Source organism: Alligator sinensis, unplaced genomic scaffold, assembly GCF_000455745.1.
Source record: "Alligator sinensis unplaced genomic scaffold, ASM45574v1 scaffold282_2, whole genome shotgun sequence".
In the NCBI taxonomy this organism is placed as follows: domain Eukaryota; kingdom Metazoa; phylum Chordata; order Crocodylia; family Alligatoridae; genus Alligator; species Alligator sinensis.
Window position 1 is genome coordinate 740,854 of NW_005841879.1, and position 20,217 is coordinate 761,070.

Genomic DNA, 20,217 nt, shown 5'->3' on the forward strand with positions numbered 1-20,217 from the left:
TACTGTATTTTCTTGCATACAACACAAAAATTCCCCCAAATCCGCCCTCTTCTCCTCTTTGCCTCCCACCCCCAATCAAAGGTTGGAGTGCATGTATCAGTCGGGAAGGCTGATTTTCTGTCTGGGATAGTAGCACCCTGCTTTGATTATTGCCCTATAATACAGCAACTGTGGCATTTCTATCCAGGCAGTTGAGAGTCAGGTGACTTAATGGCTCATTGTATGTCACTCTACAGGTGTTAATGATTATCTCTCCTTTTTAATGGCCTTGATGCTAATCAAGCTAAACTTTTTAAGGCAGTTTTATTATTTAGTAGGCATTCTAAGTCCCTCTCCCCTTATTTCACAGCCTTAAAGACTGTTGACCTCTTTTCAAAATCATATATCTACCCATGGAGACCAGTTTTCAGGAGCAGATAGGTTTTCAGCTGTAGTTAAGCAGGAAAGGAAGAGTGAGTCAGCTGACAGGGTGAGCTAGCCCTGTCCCTGCTCTGTTTTCTAACTCAAAAACAAATCTGTTTCCTTCATTGTGCCTCCCAAAACCAGTGTAGATTATATTCCAGGGCACGTTGTAAGAGAAAATGCAGTATGTGATACAAACCAGCCAGCATACTGCAGCCTCAGTCCAGATGTTGAATGCCACCAATGGTGTCTCGTATCCTTTGTAGGGTGTGAACATCACAATGCCTTCTACGGTCATTACATCTTACTTTAACAAGTGCTGGGCTTCTACTATTTGCTTTGGGAACTGAGTTTAAAATCTGTGTACCTGTGCCTAGTTGTCAGTATAGGATGTCTGCACAGAAGCCTGCTGTCTGTGTTGGAATGAAATCTCATGTGCAGATTTACCATTCAGCTGCTATTTAACAGATGAAATTAAAATAATTTTATCTATGAAATGCTGTATTAAAAAAATTAGTGTTTGTGTTGTCTGCTGTGCTTTTTATCCAATGGGTAAATGAGGTGGAATTATTTTTAGGTGAACCTTTAGAAGATCTTTGCTCTCCAGTATTTTGAGAAAAGAGCTGCTGATTTAAAGCAGTAAGTAAAGTTCAGCACCTGTCCATATTAGTGTGTCAATATGTTCTTGATGTCAGCTACTGAAATTGCATGAAAAACTAGAGATTTTGGAGGAGAGGGATTGTATTTTTTTCATTATTAAGTTTTCAGAGTTGCAAAAGCTTCCTGACTAACTTTTTCTACTCAGCAACAATTATTCTTTGTTGGCTTTGTGTAACAGAAATCTGAAAAGCAGCAAAACAGGAAGGATATAAAAAGGTGGAAAAAAAGGAAGCAACTCAGAAGCAAATAGATCTCGTGAAGCATGCTTTTGAAGAGAATTGCTGAAACCTAGGGGGAAAAACAAAGCAAAGCAGCACAGGACAAAGTGTGTTAGCAGCAACTCGTAAGTAGATTTCAAAACAGTTGTCTTCTGCACATTTAGCAGTTATCAGAAAAAAGGAGTTTCCATACTCCTTTCATATTTTTTACCCTTAATATCAAATCATTAATTATTCTTTAAGTCATCCTGTGGCAAAGTGTTCTGCTGGGTTTTTTTTTCCAAAAGCTCTGTGGCCATGATTGATGAGAAGAAAGAATCTTTATAAAGAAAAAAAGTTGAAATTCTGCTGAAGTTTCTTAAACACATAAAGACCAGTCAGTACTTCACCTCTCATGAAGAGACTTGATGAAGAATGCATTGCAACTGAAAGCTTGTCTAACTTTTATTGGACTAGCTGTACAACTGGAATAAAGAGATCACTCCAGAAAAGATTCCTTGCCTCAACTAATTTTTGTCATCTTTTCTAGAATGAATTTTGACTTTTAGCTGTATTAGGACAGAGTTCAGGTCACTATTAATGTCTGTCTGTGACACTGTAGCTGGATGTGGTAGTAGGAAGCCAGGAAATTCCAAGTCCGTTTTTTATCTTTTTACCAATTAAAAAATCTTTTAAAAGGTCCTGTGCTACTGCACATGCTATATCATAGAAATGTGAGGCTATCTATAGGTCATTCCCCTTCCCCAAAACAGGATCAGCTACACCTGCTGACAGAAGTTTAACCTGCTCTTAAAAACTTGGGAAGATTCTCCAATCTCCTTACTTGATCTGTTCCAGGGTTCAAACTGTACTCTGACTTCCCTTTCACTCCTGCCACTTTTCCGCCTGCAAAATCTAATTCCCAGCTTATTTATCTGGGAGGTTTCCATTGGCTTCAGTGTGTGTAGGATCACAGCATGCCCTTGATCAAGGTGCTTACTATCTATTCCTTTTGTTTTCACTGCAAAATATGAAAGGATAGATCTCGTGTGTGTGTTGTAAGCTTAATAGGTAAGGTTCATTGAGTAGATGTGATATCTTTTATTAGACCAACTGTGTAGTTGGGAAAAAGTTCTTTGCAAGCTTTCGGGTGCAATTGCCCTCCTTCAGGCATAAGAAGTCTCTGCTGTTATGAGACTCCAAGAACTGAAAGAAGCTAAAAGTGTGACAGGATGTCAGTGAGAATGTGACTATGTGGAAATTAGGAAAACAAAAGTTAAAGCAGGGAAGGACGCAAAGGTAAGTAAGGGAGACTCTACTGGAGCAGTTTTCCAAGGTAGAAAAGAGGCTGACTAAAAAAGTAAATAGCTGGAAATTAGGAAGACAAAGGGTAGAAAAGGAGGGGAGGGGAGGAAGAGGAGGAAAAGAAAAGTGTAAGAGGTCGGGTAAGGCTGGTACCTGGTAAATCAGATGTCAGGCAGGTTGTAATGTGTCTCAAATACAATGTCTATATTGAGTCCGTGATTTTTTTGCATCCAGTAGATTTATGATGTGAAGTTCGTAGGCTCGTCTATGAAAGGTGTTTTGTAAGTTCCCTTTGAGGATTAGAACTGAGAGATCGGAGTGGGAGTGATTGTCTTGTGAGAAGTGGGCATCTACAGGTAGTTGGGTATTCTTGTCTTTGATAGATTTCCTGTGTGCATTCATTCTGGTGTGCAGTTGTTGTTTGATTTCTTCTACATATTTTCCATCAGGGTATTTGGTGCATTGGATGAGATATATAACATTTCTGGAGGTGCAGGTGTAAAATTCAGGAATAGCAATGGTTCTGTTGTGGTGTGTAGTTATTGTGGGGGTGGTGGAGATGCGTTGGCAGGTTTTGCACTTCTTGTCCTGGCATGGTCTGGATCCATTAGGTGTGGTTTGGGTCGTAGGGAGTTTGCTGCTGGTGATGACGTTGGCAAGGTTCAGTGCTTGTTTAAAGGCTAGGATGGATGGTTCTGGAAAGATCTCTTTAAGAATTGGGTCTTCTTCTAGTATGGGTTACAATTGTTTGAGGATTTTATGTGTAGGTTTCAGGGAAGGATGGTATGTCATAATCAGTGGTGTGTGATTTGTGGGGATTTCCTTTATGTCCTTCAGCAAATCTCCGTGTGGTTTCCGGGTGGCCCTTTCAAAAGCATGAACTCTCTCTCTGGAGGAGTGTTCTAGTTGAGTGAAGGCCCTTCTGAGATTTGTGAGGTGGGTATTCTCCTCTGTGCAAATTCGGTGGTATCAGAGAGCTTGGCTGTAAAATACATTAAGCTTTAAGCTTAATATGTATTTATACAGGGTGTCATAAGAGGCAAAGTTTCTATCCAGAATGTACTGCTAAGATTAGTTGTTCAGACTATCAGGGTAGAGAGAGAAGGCTCAAAATGCACGATTAAGTCAATTAAAAACAATGTCCTCCATAATAAGGTGACTGGAGTAACCTGTTCTTTGGCTTAGACTGCTGTGTCCCTGTGTCCTGACAAGTAGAAAGGTGTACGTCTGTAGTAACAATAATAAAAACTAGGAAGAACAGCTTTGATTTTGGTCACACTTTTATGTGGCTAGTCCAGGATAATGGCCTATGGAGACACTCTGTGAAATGATACAGGTCTTTTTCTTTTTATTCATACCTCTTAATTTGTAGTTTTTGCCATCAAATCCATTCATTAATAAAACCAATAACAACAAAACATGAATTAAAAAATCTGGAGTACTTTTTAGCAATTGTGGAATATGTAAAAATCTCACCAAGTTGCAGTTCTGCTTTTGAACGTGAATATTTGGAAGCAGAAAGAGGAAGAGGGTCATGGTTATGCATTTAGGATCATGTGCAGATTATCTCCAACTGTCCAGTCAGCAGTATCTGATGCTTCTCAGGAAGACACAAAGTTTCCCCGTAATCACATTATGCATCTGGCAGAACACTTCCTGATGTCTTCCATTGGCCAGTTTAAGCCCTGAAACATGGGATTTGGTTTTATGGGGGGGGTGGGGGGGGGCGGTTTAATGTAGAGCTACAAGTTTTGCAAGCACATTGAGAGCGCTGCTGGTAATTCGGAGAGTAACTTCATTCAGTTTATAAAGCCACACTGTGGAGACAGCCCTGTGGTAAAGGCCTGAGGCTGGGAATTGGAAGATCTGAATTTGATTTCCCTGCTGTTAGACTTCCTTACATGAAGGAACTTTGGCAAGTGATTTTAATTCTCTTTTCCTTCTTAAAATGGGAGCGATACTTACCTTCATATAGCAGGTTGGCTTCCTTGGATGCTAAGACTGTGCAAACAGAAGGATTATTATTGTTCTCTTCTCAGATTTGTTTAAGAAGTGCCATTCTTTTGACTCTCCAGAGCTGAAAATGCAGACACTTCACAGAAACATGAGCGTGTTTCAGCAAACTAAAATGTTGTTATGGAAAAATGTCCTTACCAAATGGAGGAGGAAAAGGCAGAGCTTTCAGGTGAGTATCAGAAGGTCTTCCAGGAACAGAAAAACAATTGACAAGCTTTGAAGGGTGTCTGTTGGCAAAGTAGGTCATTGTAAGCCTTTTTTTACTTTTACTGAGCCTCATTCTTTCTGTCATGCTGGCAAAGCAGCAGTAGCATAGGCTCTGAAGCATAAATTGTTGAAAGAACCACTTTTCACTATAGAATCAGTTTTTCATGGTTAGGGCCTGGAAATAACAATGTTTAGTTTTGTGGACTTTTTACAAAAGATTTGGCTCTATGACTAAGGAAATATATAAATATTCAGTGGTGTGTGTGTATATAGATACATAGACTGAACAGGCAAGGATTATTGTTTGTATTTTTGTTGCTGTGGCTCAGATTCAAAAGTGCAAGGGGGGTAGTTTCTTAAAGGGCCAGAGCTGGGGCAGGCAGGGCAGCCATGACGGGGGAGCTGGGGGAGCGGGCGCGGGTCGGAGGGGACAGAGCAGGCAGGGGATGGGGCTGGCAGGGGTCCCCCATGGTCCTCTCCTCATTGCCTTGCCCCCTACGTACCAGCTCAGAGTCTGGGTCCAGCTCCCTGCTGCAGCGGGCGGGGACTGCCTGAATTGCCAAAGCTCTCCAAATCTTTTCCGAATCGATTCAGACCTTTTAACTGGTCCCCTGATTCGATTTGGATTCGGAGATTCAGCCACCAAATTGGGACGAATCTTCTCCGAATCGAATCAGCACCTGAAGCTTTGCACAGCCCTATTAGCTAGTGATAATAGTAAGCCCCCTTGCAAAACAACACTTGTATTGCATAGAGTTGTAGGAAAATTGTACGGAGGGAGACGCTCTGTGAAATGAGACAGTTCTTTTTCTTTTTATTTCATACCTCGTATTTTGTAGTGCTTGCCATCAAATCCATTCAATAATAAAACCCTTTGCTCTAGACAGAATCCCTTCTGTCCAAGTCACCCCAGGCAAATGTTTGTCTAATGTGACAGAACATGGGAAAATGCAATCTCTTTTGTTTGTAATAGGTGATGAAGTGAAACTCTGAGGTCAAGAGAATGGGATAGCTTCCAGGAGGTTAGCAATAGGATGTGGACAGAACTTTCACTTGTCTTGCTGGCTCTTTTCCAGCGTTCAGGGCTGGGACTTCAGGACTGTAGTTTCTGTCCCTCGCTCTAAGGTTCTCTCCCCAGGGATGTCAGAGCTGACCAAGCTAGGATGCAAATTTACAATCAAAATGCAATATTCCTCTAAGCAATATCATGGGAAAGCACTATAAGTGTTGATTAAGTATGTCCACCTGTGGAGGTACGTGTGGAATGAAGCCTTGCAACACCTGCAGGATGTTAGAGTTATCTCTTTTATCATGGAAAATGTGCACCAAGTAGCTGTGGACAATCTGTGTGTGCTGCAATCTTACAGTGCCTTGGTGCAGCATGGTAGCTTGAGAACACGATGGCATTTATAGTGCAGGCAAGATGTATCCACGTACCAGAGTAGCTTGTGCATTGTACATGCACGCCATTGCTGCTTCTGTGCTTCTGTCCCCAGGCAGACAGTTTACCTAGTAAATTAAATTGAGCCGGATGCTTAATCCATTTTGCATCTGTTTTTCTGCCCTTAAAATGTGGTTAGTACTGGCTTCTCGATGATGTTGTGAGGCTTCATTTATACAGATTAGTGGAAGGTTTCAAAATAATCAGCTGGAAGGCTGAAGAGAAGCGTGAAGTATTACTGATCAGACCCCAATAGTTGCCAGGGGAGGAGGAGGGATGAGATAGTCGCCCCTCTTTGCTTTTGAAAGCTCTGGTTTCTATCTGCTGACACATGTAGGGAGCTCACTGTTGTGTCCGCACCCTCATTTTGTGCAATCTTTGATCCACTACTAGTAGTCACTATATGACCTTTCCGATATGGTGCACATGATGACATTTCCCTCTTTCAGTCTGCTTCCCTGTAGGCAGTATGACGAAAGAAAGGATTTGGCATTTATATCTTAGCTACATATTAAATGTATGGAAGTTGAGTGAAAGTTCTGTGCATTTTGAAAGGGATGTTGGTTGTAGCCATGTTGGTCTACAGACACAGGCAGACAAGATTATTTGGGTAAATCTGATATCTTTTATTAGACCAACTCAAATAGTTGAGAAGAAAATTTTTTCCAACTATTTCAGTTGGTCTAATAAAAAATATCAGATTTACCCAAAGAACCTTGTCTGTGCATTTTGAAACACGCATGTACTTTTCCAGCTCACTTTATTCTCTATCTATATGGAGCAGGCTAGAAAAAAATTGCTCTTAAATCCCTTGAAGAGGATTTTTCTTCATTTCATCAAAAATTTTCTGGTTTTGAGGAGAGAACCAAAGCTTAAAATACCCCTTGGGTTTGTTTTTTTATTTGTTTTATAGCTTCTCCATGAAATCCTTAAGGAAATGAAAATGTTCATGGTAAACAAAATGTTGGTAATAGAAGTTTGTTATTGAAAACCCTTTTAAACTTCTGGGACAAATTTTTTATCAGATCAGATCAATAACTGCTAGGTCTTTTCAAGAGAAAGTTCTAGAGGAATATTTCATGCATTAATTGTTTGCTGACATTTCAATTTTTACTTATTTGGGGGAATTTTTAGCGATGTGAAAAGAAACAATGTACACCTGTGTTGTCACTATAATGCAAAGAAGGCTTTAGAAGTATTCCACCATAACCTGAGGATGCTACAAAGAATTATTCTCAGTTGTATTTCTTCATTTTCAAAAGAATTTTAAGAATCTCGTTTTGATGGTGTCACTGTTTACATTTTGAGAATGAGCTAAATGTGTCTTACCTTGCCGTACAAAAAGTGCACGTGTCTAAAAAGAAGTATCCATTTGAGGTTCCAATAAGTAATTATTAAAATATAATGTAAAAACTGAGAATAAATCCCCCAGAAATGTCAACAACATTCATGTGCTCCTACAAGATATTTCAATTTTGAGGGAAAAATTGCTCAATCATATTTATTAACCATTTCCACTGGTGAGATAAGCAGGAGGAATATGCTCTCTCTCATTTACTTTTTCCTATTACTCAGGAATGGATCCTGTCACTACTTTTTCTCTCTCTGGTGTATGTAGTTTCACTGAACTCGCATTTTTTCTTCCGTCGAGACATACCGTATGCCTTCCTTGGGCAATTAAATGGTTCTACCTCTGATGTGACTCACATTTCTTATACACCGGTGACCAGCACCACCAAGGAAATAATGAATAAAGTGGCTTCCAAATCAGTCATGATGGGTATGTCATGCTTGTCAAATATTTAGATGTGTTAATTAATTAACTATGCGACTTGTATGTTTTAACAAGTTTGTCCTTTATCACAGCTTGATGTCTCTTTGTTATTCAGTATCTACCATATTCTCTGTGTCTAGCACATTGAGGAAGGTAATTGACAGCAAATTGTACAATCCCGATGGATTGCACCAAAGGGACAGTCACAATGCCCATGCATTAAGACCAGATTCAGCAGCCTGCTTCATGAGCACTGTTCTGGAAAACTGGGGTTGCCTGAGATCTGCTCTTTTTCTCACTGAATCTGCCCAAAAGGCATTGAAGGCATGCAGAAGGAGGTGTAGTTTCATCAGGAAGATAGCAGAGTTTGCATACTCTGTAGCAGGGCCCCATTATAAAAGGGGAAAGAGTCCTTTAAGTGCAACAGTTCAGACTGGGAGGCTCCATATGGACAGGGATATAAAGGAAGGGCCCCGAGCTAGGAATGGTAGAAGAGCTTTGGCCGTGGATGGGGAGGAGCTCCTGCCAGTGGAAGTGGAGTCCAGAGTGCAGCGACTATGAGTGAGTGGACTTCGGGAAATAGCCAGATTTGAAAACGGCTCAGATGGGATGGTATTGGCCTGGAGGAAGGCTGGGGCTAGCAAAAGACTTCCAGAAGGAGTATAAATAGGCCTTAAAAAGGGCCTGCACTGCAAGGACCCCAGGAGTGACCGAGTGAGGCTAAGGGAAAGACCAAAGGCCCTGGAGACATGACAGTGGATTAGAGCAGTGATTCTCAACTGGGGTGCAATGAGATCATTTTAAAGGTTGTGCAATATGCAGCAAAATACACAACTGACAACATAAACTTTATGCTAGTGACCCCAAGTGCTGAGGGCCAAGGTGTGGGGTGCATGAGTTAGATGATCTGGGGAAGATGTTTGGACTGAGGCTGGACCACATGGACCACATCTCAGCCTATGAAGGTGGCACTGCTGGTTCACCACACTGGGCACCAAAAAGAAAGAAAGGAACCTGATTTGTCTAGTGAGATAAAGTGCACTTCTCCATTGATAGCCTGGAGAGAAAAGAGGGGCTTCATCCACAATGTTGTGATCCAGGTCCAGATTTCAGACACCCAAAAATCTGAATCAAGGTTTTGAGTCATCTTGTAGAGACAAGGGCCATAAAAAAGGGCTGTTCAAATCTCTATACTTGGATTTCTCAAAGAAGTTGATGGGTTTTGAGATTCTTTCAAACTGAAATATTGAATGGCTTAGTAGTGTAGCAACTCTCTGTTGTTGCATATACAATTAATCTGATCAGTACTTTCTTAACACATTTTTCCAAGCTGATAAAGTCTACAGTGTCTTCAGGTATCCACATATACCTGGCCTGAAGAACAACATTGTGAAGGAAGTCATGTCTCGGACAAAAACAAGAGATGTACGAAGTGTCAGTGCTCACTTTTTCTGAGTTGTACCTGCCAATTGAAATCCTTTTTTTTTTTTTATATATATATATACACACACCACAGGTATTCGCGCAGAAGGAGTGGAAGATGAGAAGTTTCTGGAAGAGGGAGAGCATTCACAACATGATTTTTTCGGTGTTGTATTTAAAGATGACCTGTCATATAATTTGAGGCATTCTTGGAAAACACCTTTTCCAAATGACAACTTTGGACACATAGGTAATGAAAAATGACTAAATGCCCATACTCTGATAGCTGATGTAAGTAACAGTCTCCAGCAAAGCTACAATCTAGCCCTTAATCCATATGCATCAAATTATTTTTTATGAACTAGAACAAACCACAAATCCAAGTTGATTTTATTTTATTTTATTTTTTTTAAACAACAAAAAAGCCACACTTTCTTATAAGAAATGAGCGGCATATTCTGCTATTACCAAGTAAAATGGAACATTTTAAGTTATGTTTTTCCATTCCCATATTTTTTTTCTCATGTTTCATTATGCTGTTTCCTGCCTTTAAGGTAATGCCATAGTTTATGTCAGTATATGTTTTGGAGATTAATGGGCAAAAGCTATAGAGATCTGACAAGTGAAAATGTACCATTTAACAGTAGTATCCAGAAATTAGCATCTGCTGTTGCAGATTTATGATAATTGTGGGAATGTTATATTGAATCTTTTGACTCTTGTTTAGGATTAAACTCTGAACCTTAAAGTTGCTTTAAAACAATTGTTGCATATAATCATGCTTTTCCTTTCATCTTGGATGCAGATATCTGTTACAATTTTTCAGCAACTTACTGTAAGAACCCAGAGTACTGGTATGAAGGGTTTGTAGCACTACAGTCCAGCATTGATGCTGCCATCATAGAAGTAAGTGGAACTTTTGAGGTAAAACAATTTTCTGTTTCTTTTAGTCTGTACTTAATCCCTAAGCCAATTAACTTGTCATGTGACTGAGACCTTTTAACATCTGGAATTATCTAAATGTAATGGATTGGCTTGTTGGAAATTTCTACTTGAAGATGACTTGGGAAGTATCTTGGTAGCCTGGGTGGTTTGGCAGTGACTTTTTTTTAATAAGTTCACCCACAATGATCTCTACTCAGAATTAAAAAGTCCCCAAATAATAAAGCTCACTATTTATCTTATATAAAGAGCTTCCCAGGCCACAGGAAATATTGCACCCCAATGCACATGGAACTGTAATATGTCCTGTTGCTGGATAATGATCCTGAAGTAGCCATGACAAGCTTGTATTGTGGGTTGTTTTTTAACATTTCCATTTCTTTGCAATATGACGCTCACACCTGTACTTTAAGGTTTTTGCTTTTTTCAGCCCATGTATCCCATTATTGGTACAGAAAAACAATCCAGGCCTCTCACCAAATTTGTGAGCTTTTGTAGGGCCTAAACGATGCAATCCAGTCATGCAGCCAAACCTCCTTGCCTTGCTCAGGATTCAGTGTCTCCTTTGTCTGGGCAGTAGCAGACCGTATCCAGGTCTTTTCCCAACTCCAGTCTTTTTTTCAGGTTGTAGTCACCTTGCTGCCATGTGCTCTGATGACTCTTATCATCCTTGGCCAGCAGTCATTGGAAGTTAGCATGCACTGTTTTCCTTCCATTCTCTTTCCAAAGTATCTCCACTCAACATCAAAGTGTATTAATAGTTCATTCATATGTACATGCCTAAGTAATAAGTGTTCTTTCTTTTATTCTTCTGTCTCAGTAAATGAATTAGCCCCTTCATTTCTATTAGGTCACAATAGAGAAAATAAGGAAATACCTTAACTTTTCTACTAAGTTTTGTAGGAGAGTGGATGAAGGGGTGAGACAGGGGGCTGGCAAGTGGCTGGTCACCATACTAGCCCACCCCTATATTTAGGGAAGTCTGCCCTGTCTTTCCTGCCACGTCTTGCTGATTGATAAACTTGATGTAAATATGCAGGAGGCATAATGCCCCAATGCCTAGGGGCATGGTTCCAACCTTTCCTATACCGTGTCCCATGTCACACAGATGGCATCATAAGTTCTTAGCCTTTGACCCAAACTTGGCCTCACAATGTCTGAGGACTTATCAGGGTCTAACTCCTCTGCCCCCTCATTGGGGCTATTCCTCTGCCTTCTCATTCAGGCCCAAACTCATGCCCCCTCACTGGGGCTCACTCCCTGAACTACTTGTGGGGCTGGCCTGAATGCAGACCTTCAGGTTGCCTGTGCAACCCTACTCTGCGTGGCCCCAGTGCATCCATTCAGGTCACCCCCTGCAATCCTGCTCTGCACCAACACTGCGCAGCCCTTCAGCCTCCCCTTGTGTCACTACTCTGCACAGCCAGTTCTCTCTCTCTGCCCTTCTCACTGGGGCCACTCTTTTGCCCCCTCACTGGGACCAACTTCATACACCCCCACTGGGGCCCCAAGGTCTTACACCCCATGGGCTCAGGTGTCCAAAGACATGCCGGGCCCCACTACCTGTCCCTACTCTGGGTTACCCACCAGGTTGCGGGAGCTGGGGTTATAAGGCGCCCCATACTCACCTTTCACTGGGGAGGCAACTGGCGGGGCATTTCCTAGGGACCACCCCGCCACAGGCAGCCCCACCACACCATCGTACCCCGGCACGGTGTAGTTTCACATCATGCCCCAGGACCAAGAATGTCTTGCCATCCCCATAGTTCCTCCTTGTACCTCCACAGATGTTATGAGCAGCAGTCACAGCTGGGTGGTGTTCTCTCTGGCTGCTTGCAACAACTGCTAGCTCAGCCCTGAGAGCCTGGGTTAAAATGGAGGCTGCTCAGCCTCTTCCTCCTACCCCAGGGCCCTCCTGCAGTCATCAGGGCTGGCCCACACCTGCCGGCTACCCTGCTGCCTGTTCTGCCCCTTAAAGTGGCAGGCACCAAAGGTGCTCTGCCACAAGGGATTTGTGGCTTCGTGATTTATTAGGGTTTGTACTACATAGGTAAGGGTTAGGCTTTCAAAATGGAGAGGTAGTCTGTGTTTGGAATCTGCAGCGGGTATCACAAGATAGATGCAAAGATGGGTGAATGAGAAGAGCACTGTTTCTGAAGCTGATCTTAGCAGCAACATTTTTCATAGACTTAAAGGAGGAAGACTGGAATGTTCAAGGCCAGAAAGGAGTTTAGAATAATAAAGTTATGAGCTTAGCAACCCACCATTAATATCTTTATTTAGTGGCCTACAACATTCATTTGACTGTGTAAAATAAATGACATGCTAATTTTGCTAACATTAATTTTTAGATGAAAACCAATCATTCTGTCTGGAAAGAGATGAAATCAATTAGCGGTGTCCGTATGCAATCCTCCAGTCTCCTGAATTCCATGGTTTGGGGAATTTATTTTACCCTGGTTTTTATTGCAATGTGTTTCTCTGCGTTTGTGCAAGTTTTGTCGACAAACATGACAAGAGAGAAAAAAAATATCAAGGTATTGATGAAGATGATGGGGTTACAAGACTCAGCATTCTGGTGAGTTCTTCAGACAGCTAAAATGTATCCATTTTCTGCAGTATGGAAGTACTTCCAAACTAGTTATACCTTGCAGTATATGTTCAAATAATCTGTAGTGTCACCAAGGATCTCATGGGCAAGAAGGACTCTCAGAAAACATAGGCCCATTCAGTTGCGGATGAGCATGCAAGCTTGGCTTGTATTGTTTGGGGCCTGGGTTTGTTTGCTTTCTGAGGAGAGTGTTAGCATATCTTCTTTGAACACTAAAATGTTGACTCCACTTGGATGTTGGGGAACATATACTATGAACCCAACTGCACTAGCTCTTATGCACCAGATGTGACAAAGCATTCATCAAGGAGTTGAAGAATATCATGGGGCTGTGAGACTTGGCTTTCTGAGCATCCTTGCTCTCAGCAGCAAGGAATGACATAGTGCATTTCCATGTTCAGAGCATGTCAAGCATGCGGGGCATGTTTGGGAACATCCCAGCTGGGATGCACTAAGCAGGACACTCTGAGGTCATTCCACAGCCCTGTGATCTTCATCAACTGCTTGATGAATCCAGGAGAGCAGATGCAGTTGGGTGGGGTGTGACCAAGAATGTCTCGCATGAGGCTTTGTGCTACTGTGTTGGAGTCATATGCTTGGTTATTTTCTTACTGCTGTTAGTTGGGGAGCCATGGTAGAATGAACCATTGCTTCCCAAGTAGGTCTCAAGTTATCTTTTGAGTGTAAGAATAGCCTGCTTTTTGTGTATGGGGATGACCAAAGGTACCACTAATGGGGAGAAAACTCTATGGGAATACTTGCCCTCTTGCTTGTCTTCACATGGAAGGGACAAGTTCCTTTTCTGAACAGCTTTGATGAATAATCTCCTAATCAAGTCAAATATGCCAGCAAATATATATGGAGTGTGAATGGGCTTTGTTAGGGAACTTCTAACCATTTGAATTTAAAATGTTATTTGCCGTGCAGCTGCCAATCATTATATAACCAACATATAACAATATGTTTTTTCACTTCTAGGCTCTCCTGGAGTTTGCTGTATACTGCTTATGTTTTCATTATGTCCTGCCTGATGACAGCTGTTTCTTTTTATGACGAGTTCTATCTAAGCAGCTTCTTTCCAATCGTATTCTTGTTTCTCCTTTATGGCATTTCATCCGTAAGTCTGCATTTCAAAGAGAAACTTGCTCAATGTTCTGTGTTTAAAAATGCCATAATTCTGAATCCTACCCCACACTGCTACTACATGAAGGACAGCCAGAAGAGTAGTCTAAGGGCCCCTCTTCACATTATATTTAAACTGCAGTTGAGGGTTGGTTGCAACATAAATGCCAAGGATGCTACACATGCACCCAATTTTACATGCCATAACATGGTAAACCAGTCTTATGGCATGGCAGGAGGCATGATTGTTGGGACTGGGAATCAGATCCCATGGCACCTTCAAGTGAATATCTTCCAGGTGCTGAACTGTAGCCTTTGCTTGGCCAAACTAACTAAGCAAGCTGAGCATCTCTAAATCAGTTTAGATAGGACTTTAATTATCTGATGAGCTATAAGTAAGTGTGCATCCTTATCTCAGATCTGTCCACCAACAGCCATTTCAAACACTGAGAGAAGAAACAAATGAGGGTTGTGAACATAGAAGCTGAAGTGGCCTGTTGGTATTGAAATGGGTTCTACCATGGATGTCCTTTAATTTTGTGGGTGAAATTCTCCCGGGAATAATTTTTACAGGCTGTTTTTTGGTTTGTTTTGGGGAGGTTTTCACATTCTTAGAATTGGGACCTTCATGTAAGACACTCAAAGATGCTCCTGTGCGCTCAATTAATTTGAAATGCATTTTAAATACAAATTTAACTTCACAGCACCTCTCTAATGTGTCATGCACAGTTTATGATACATTTCCAGGGGTTTAAAATGCATTCGGCCAACTGAGGGTTTCCTTATTTTTACAGATCCACTTCACCTTCCTGATCAGCTCCATCTTTAAGAAGCCTAAAACCACGAGCAGTGCTGTGTTCCTCCTCTCATTTCTCTCTGGAATTTTGAGTATTATTACGCTGTTAGGGAAGCCTCCTGTAGCTTTTGAATGGGTTTTTGGTTTCCTCAGCCCTTTTGTTTTTAATGCTGGAATTGCAAAGGTAAGGAACATTATTGGCGAACAGTCAGGGTTGACTGTGTAGTTTTCCTGTGTAGGTTATGCAATAGGATGGTTTGGGTAGGAATGCACCTGCCTCAAGAAGCAGTTGGACTAGTTGACCTCTGGAAGTCCTTTCTAGTCTAGCTTCTCTTACGAGTCTTTGTACATAGAAAAGCTGCAAGTAGTAGCTGGTTCTGAATGTGCTTGATCCAGACAAAGGTAGAGAACTACTTATCATGTATGGCATTGGTATTCAGAGACCCTATTGTGCTATGGGGTAGAAAAACACATGGGAACATAGCCCTGTCCCAAAGCATTAGGTGATCAATAGTAGTAAAATGTCCAAAAACTTCAGTTTCTTGTATGAAAGTAACTCGGAACTGGAGAAAAGCAACTTCCCAGTCCCTTATGTTTCCATGACAGAAACTCTGCCCAGCCACAGGTTTTATTTTTCTTCTCCACCTCCTCCCACCTTTCAGCTAATTGGAAGACAGGTCCCCAGAGGACTGTGTCCCTTCTGCCAGTGAGTCTGTCCTTTAAATATTGCTAAGTAAGACCTGCATGCTCCAGCGGGAGCTGGGTGTCCAAGAGCTCATCATTTAGGCCCAACCCACGTCCGGACTAGTTTGATTTCCAGGTGAAAACTTCTCAAGACAGAGGGTTTTGCACCCCCAGGAGCCGAGTTCACTACAAATTCTCATTATTTAAGGAGGCATTAAATTTACGATGTTTATGTTGGTTATTTGATTGTAGTCTTCAATAGAAAACCCAGAGGAGTGTCCCGGTATACCAAAATGTGTTTGCACTTCGTTGGTGGGTGAAGTGATACTTTTTCCCCGTGATTTGTAAATATGATTCTGAAGAACTTGTGCTCCTTTGAATGAAAACAGGTAGACCCCTATCATTAGGAGGAATTTATTTCTGTTAAGAAGAGGGAAAAGCGATGATACAGTTCTGGACTTCCCAAATTACCTTTGGGTAAACTAAACATTGCATAAATCGCATCAGATTTTCTTTTATTTTCTGGGGATGGTTTTCAAACTGAAGATTGTTTAGACTTTTTCTTTTCTTGCAGATTTTTCACTTAGAGCGGTATGGAATAGGCTTCTATTTTTCTAACCTAATGGATGAATCATCCTTTTTACTTAAAATATACATCATCCTGATTATTGACTCAGTTTTGTATATGCTGTTGGCTGTCTATTTTGACAAGGTTTTGCCCGGTAAGCAGACTTTTCACTAAGCCATATATACATTTACTGGTACTTCAAAACACGTTGGTTCCTATCACTTGTCTCTTTTATACTCAACCCATAATTGCTTCGAGGGACTACAGTTAATAATGCTGAATAAAGCAAACATATGGGTTGGAGGTCAGAGATCTTGTTTCTGAACCTACTGAATGAATAGCTTTGCACATAAATGAAAGAAGCTCCAGTGCTTGATAATGTACAACCCTAACAAAACTTTTGCTCTGAAGAACTTAGAAGAGTGAGGGGATGGTGAATAGAGTTACTCACTTGTATCTGTTCCATATATAGCTGTTACCATGCAGGATTTCAAGAAAACAGATTAATTGTTTTCATGAAATTATCGCTTTTCATAAGAAGACATTCTGATGTCCTTGCCTTGACACACCTCGTGTTGGTCAAAACCCTTCACCCTATCTACAGGCTCAGGATGCCGCTTCTTCTCTGGCTTCAATAATAGCAGATGGGAGAGAATATTTACACAGCACTGCTCTAAAGCAGTGGTTCTCAACCTTTGAGACTTGAAGCAACCTTCAGAAAATGCCAGCTCATAGTTTTCACTCTTTTTTTTTTAACTACAGAAAAATAATAGAGCATGTTTTCTGTTGCAAAGGGCTAAAAAAGACCACACCTGTGGATTTCTGTTTGAAATCTCTGGGTTTATCTTATAAATCATGTTTGTAGACCTAACAGTGCTAACATTGTATGGCATCTGACAGCACTCTTGAGCAAATCTCAAGGCACAGCTTGATTGAAAAACACAGCTCTCAGCTAATGGTCAAACTTTGAAAGGTTTTTAGGTACCTGAAGATGCAACCTGGGCTCCTGCAGTTGGCTTTTCAAAAAGAGTTAGGTACCTCTGTACTGTTGAATAGGGCTGCACGAGACAGCATCTTTTCATTTCGACTTCCATTTCGAAGGGACAGTGTTTCATTTCATTTAGTTTCGAAGCACTGTTCCAGTTTGTTTCATCGAAACTGTTTTGACGTGTTTTGACATGTTGCCCATAGGCTGTAATGGGAAATCATGAAAATGTCTAATGTTATTTCTTGCCTGATTTGCAAGCCCAGCTTCGAAATTTGAAATGTTTAAAAACATTCAAAACATTTTGAGTGCCCTCATTTTGTTTTGAAGCTCTTTCGAAGCCTTTTGTTCCATTTCAGTATTGCTGTTTCGACCTCGAAATGCGTCAAAACGAAACACCTGGCAAAATTTTGCACAGCCCTACGGCTGAAGATATCATCATGTGCCTGTCTCTGTCTTTAGGTGTCTAAATCCTTTTAAAAATCCTATTCAGAGTGTTTAGTGATGTGAACAAATGTTTTGTAAACAGGTTCCTCTGCTAAAATGCCATGTTCTTTGGTCTGTCATTAGACAAATATGGAACACCATATCCCCCTTTGTTCTTCCTGAAGTCATCATACTGGGTCAAAAGCCAGAGGCGTTATGATGGTGGGAGATCCGAATTTGAACAAAACTGTGATCATGCTTTTGGTGATAATGTGGAACCGGTGCCTCCAGAATTTGCTGGAAAGGAAGCCATCAGGTACAATGTGGTACATGAAACATAATCTGTAGCTACGTGTTACATCTGGAGAGTGGAGCAGCAAACATGCTATTGTGCTCTTTATCAGTTTTGCCTTACCTCAGTTTTCTCAGTTGTCTTCTTCAAAGGTTGTTTTCATTTCACTAAGGAAAAGGTAGAGAGTTAGTTAGAAATGAAAGTAAGAGCCAGGTTAAAGTACTCAAAAAGGAAAGAAGTAAGATAACCTACATATTTGGCTTAATGTTGAAAACTTCCTTGAAAAATAACAGCAGCAAAGGCTGAAAGAAGCCATACGCATTTTACCAGAAGTCTATCTGGAACATGATGCCCAGCACCTCCAAAGGCAGAAGGGCAAGATCATTACAACACGTTCAGACTTTTCTATATGAGAGGGCTCACCTCCTTGGGTCTTGCACAAGGTGTAGATAGCTACTCTGTGAAAGGTTGGGGCAGGGCATTACTAAGACAGAATGAAATGTGTCCTGCTGCCTGTGGGAATGGAGGGACAAGGTTCAAGGCAATGGAGAATCAGATCTTTAGGTATCAGTAAAGGACCCCTGAGAAACTAACTTGCTGTGTTGCAATATTAACAATAACTTCTTTATCCTTCCTTTAGGCTCAGCAATATTAAAAAAACATATGGAAAGAAGGAGAAGCAAGTAGAAGCGTTGAGAGGTACAAAAGTTTCTGAAGCATTTGTTTCTGTTTTACCTACAAATGAATTAAATACATTCTGGAATATTAAGGCTTTTTTGTTGTCATTTTTTTTATTTATTTTGAGAGGATGCATCCAAGTTCTGCTTTCACAAGCTTACAAAGGCAATGCAGATATTTTCATTGGGATGCTTAATCCCTGCTACATTTCCAACAATATGTAAAAATATTGAAATCATATGTTCAAATTAAAACAATTACATTTGTCATAATTGCTGAATGAATATCTCGAAACATGATTGATGAAACTGATGCTTACTTGTTCAGTTTTTAGGGGCTGTTTGTGCCTCCTAAAAGTAAAAGGGAGCATACATTGTTCTAGGAGAAGTGAAATAATCATTTTTAAAGTGTCAGTATTTTTTCTTCCTTTCTCTGCAGTGCCCCTTTCCAGTAAATACGAAATATCATACAACTGGATAGGACCCGCAATCCTACCGCACAACTCGTTTGTGTAGTTCTGACATTGTCTATGTCAGCTTTGGCCAAAATGGTATTTCTTGGCAAGGGTCACAAAGAGACACACAGAGACTTAACTTTCTTCGCTAACCCTTTTTCTAACAGGGTGTTGTGCGTTTATTTTAGGTTTGTCCTTAAATATTTATGAAGGCCAGATCACTGCATTACTTGGTCACAGTGGAGCTGGAAAAACTACATTGCTAAATGTGCTTAGTGGACTCACTGAAGCTTCAGAGGGTATGATGATATGCTGTCAACCGAGGGGTGGAATGGGCTTGATTTCAACTCTGTTGTGGGGTATGAACAAAGGACTCATCTGATGTTTGTGTCTGTTTATGCTGCAGGTTCTGCCACCATATTTAACCACCGATTGTCTGAAGTGAGAGACAAGGATAGAATCAAAGAAAGAATCGGGTTCTGTCCACAATTCAATCTCCAGTTTGAAGCTTTAACAGTGAAAGAAAATTTGCGGGTTTTTGCTGGAATCAAAGGGATCCTGTCCAGTGAGACAGAGCGTGAGGTGAGTGCTTCTTCACTGGAGAAGAGCCTTGACTGCACGGCAGCACTGGAGAACGTGCCTTTGAAAATCTAATTTAATTGTGTAATGTAAAAATATGGTGACACCCTGAGTATCAACAGTGGTTAGGATGTGTCTGAAAATTGATGCCAATTTCTTTGGAAAATCCTACTAGGTGCATCCTTAGGCACTGAAATGCCTTTTAAATTTTCGCGCTGTATTCATTTCCAGGCTGGCATATTTATCCCAGTCAGCAGAGTTTGGTTAGATCTACAGTTCAGGTTTATAAAGATATCCTAGGTGCAGGGGGTCCTGAAGTGCAAGGTTTGGTAGAACCTTTGATAAAACGACTGACTATTCCTTATAGTGTCTTTCCTCATTTATATGGCTTTGGCACAAAGGGGCTACCATAGCATCAAACAAAAAGGAGGGCCCTGCTCAAGTAGCTTACAGTGCAGTTTTCAAGAAGTATCCATGTGCTATGGATGTAGAAAGACATCTAATAGGATTTTTGTAAAGACTCCAATGCCTGATCTGGCTTCTTTCCTATTACTTTCTTTTTTTTTTTTTTTAATCTCACGTACCCATTTTTGTCTTTACTAAACCTGAGACCCCATTTCTTACTCCCCTCTATGGTAGTGCCATGGTAATAACCA

General features: G+C 41.0%; 1 protein-coding gene across 1 annotated transcript in view; it reads left to right on the top strand.

Moving 5' to 3' along the window:
• The first annotated feature begins 4,331 nt into the window (after positions 1–4,331).
• The window catches only part of LOC102384911 (ATP-binding cassette sub-family A member 8-like), a 65,734-nt gene continuing 49,848 nt past the window's right edge, over positions 4,332–20,217 (top strand). The window contains exons 1-13 of the mRNA XM_025196231.1: positions 4,332–4,479; positions 4,640–4,749; positions 7,804–8,008; positions 9,519–9,674; positions 10,230–10,330; positions 12,718–12,944; positions 13,956–14,094; positions 14,894–15,079; positions 16,154–16,301; positions 17,703–17,874; positions 18,491–18,549; positions 19,171–19,281; positions 19,389–19,564. Of these exons, the coding sequence (XP_025052016.1) occupies positions 4,648–4,749; positions 7,804–8,008; positions 9,519–9,674; positions 10,230–10,330; positions 12,718–12,944; positions 13,956–14,094; positions 14,894–15,079; positions 16,154–16,301; positions 17,703–17,874; positions 18,491–18,549; positions 19,171–19,281; positions 19,389–19,564 (1,782 nt within the window). The 5' untranslated portion in view covers positions 4,332–4,479; positions 4,640–4,647. The remainder of the gene's footprint in view (positions 4,480–4,639; positions 4,750–7,803; positions 8,009–9,518; positions 9,675–10,229; positions 10,331–12,717; positions 12,945–13,955; positions 14,095–14,893; positions 15,080–16,153; positions 16,302–17,702; positions 17,875–18,490; positions 18,550–19,170; positions 19,282–19,388; positions 19,565–20,217) is intronic.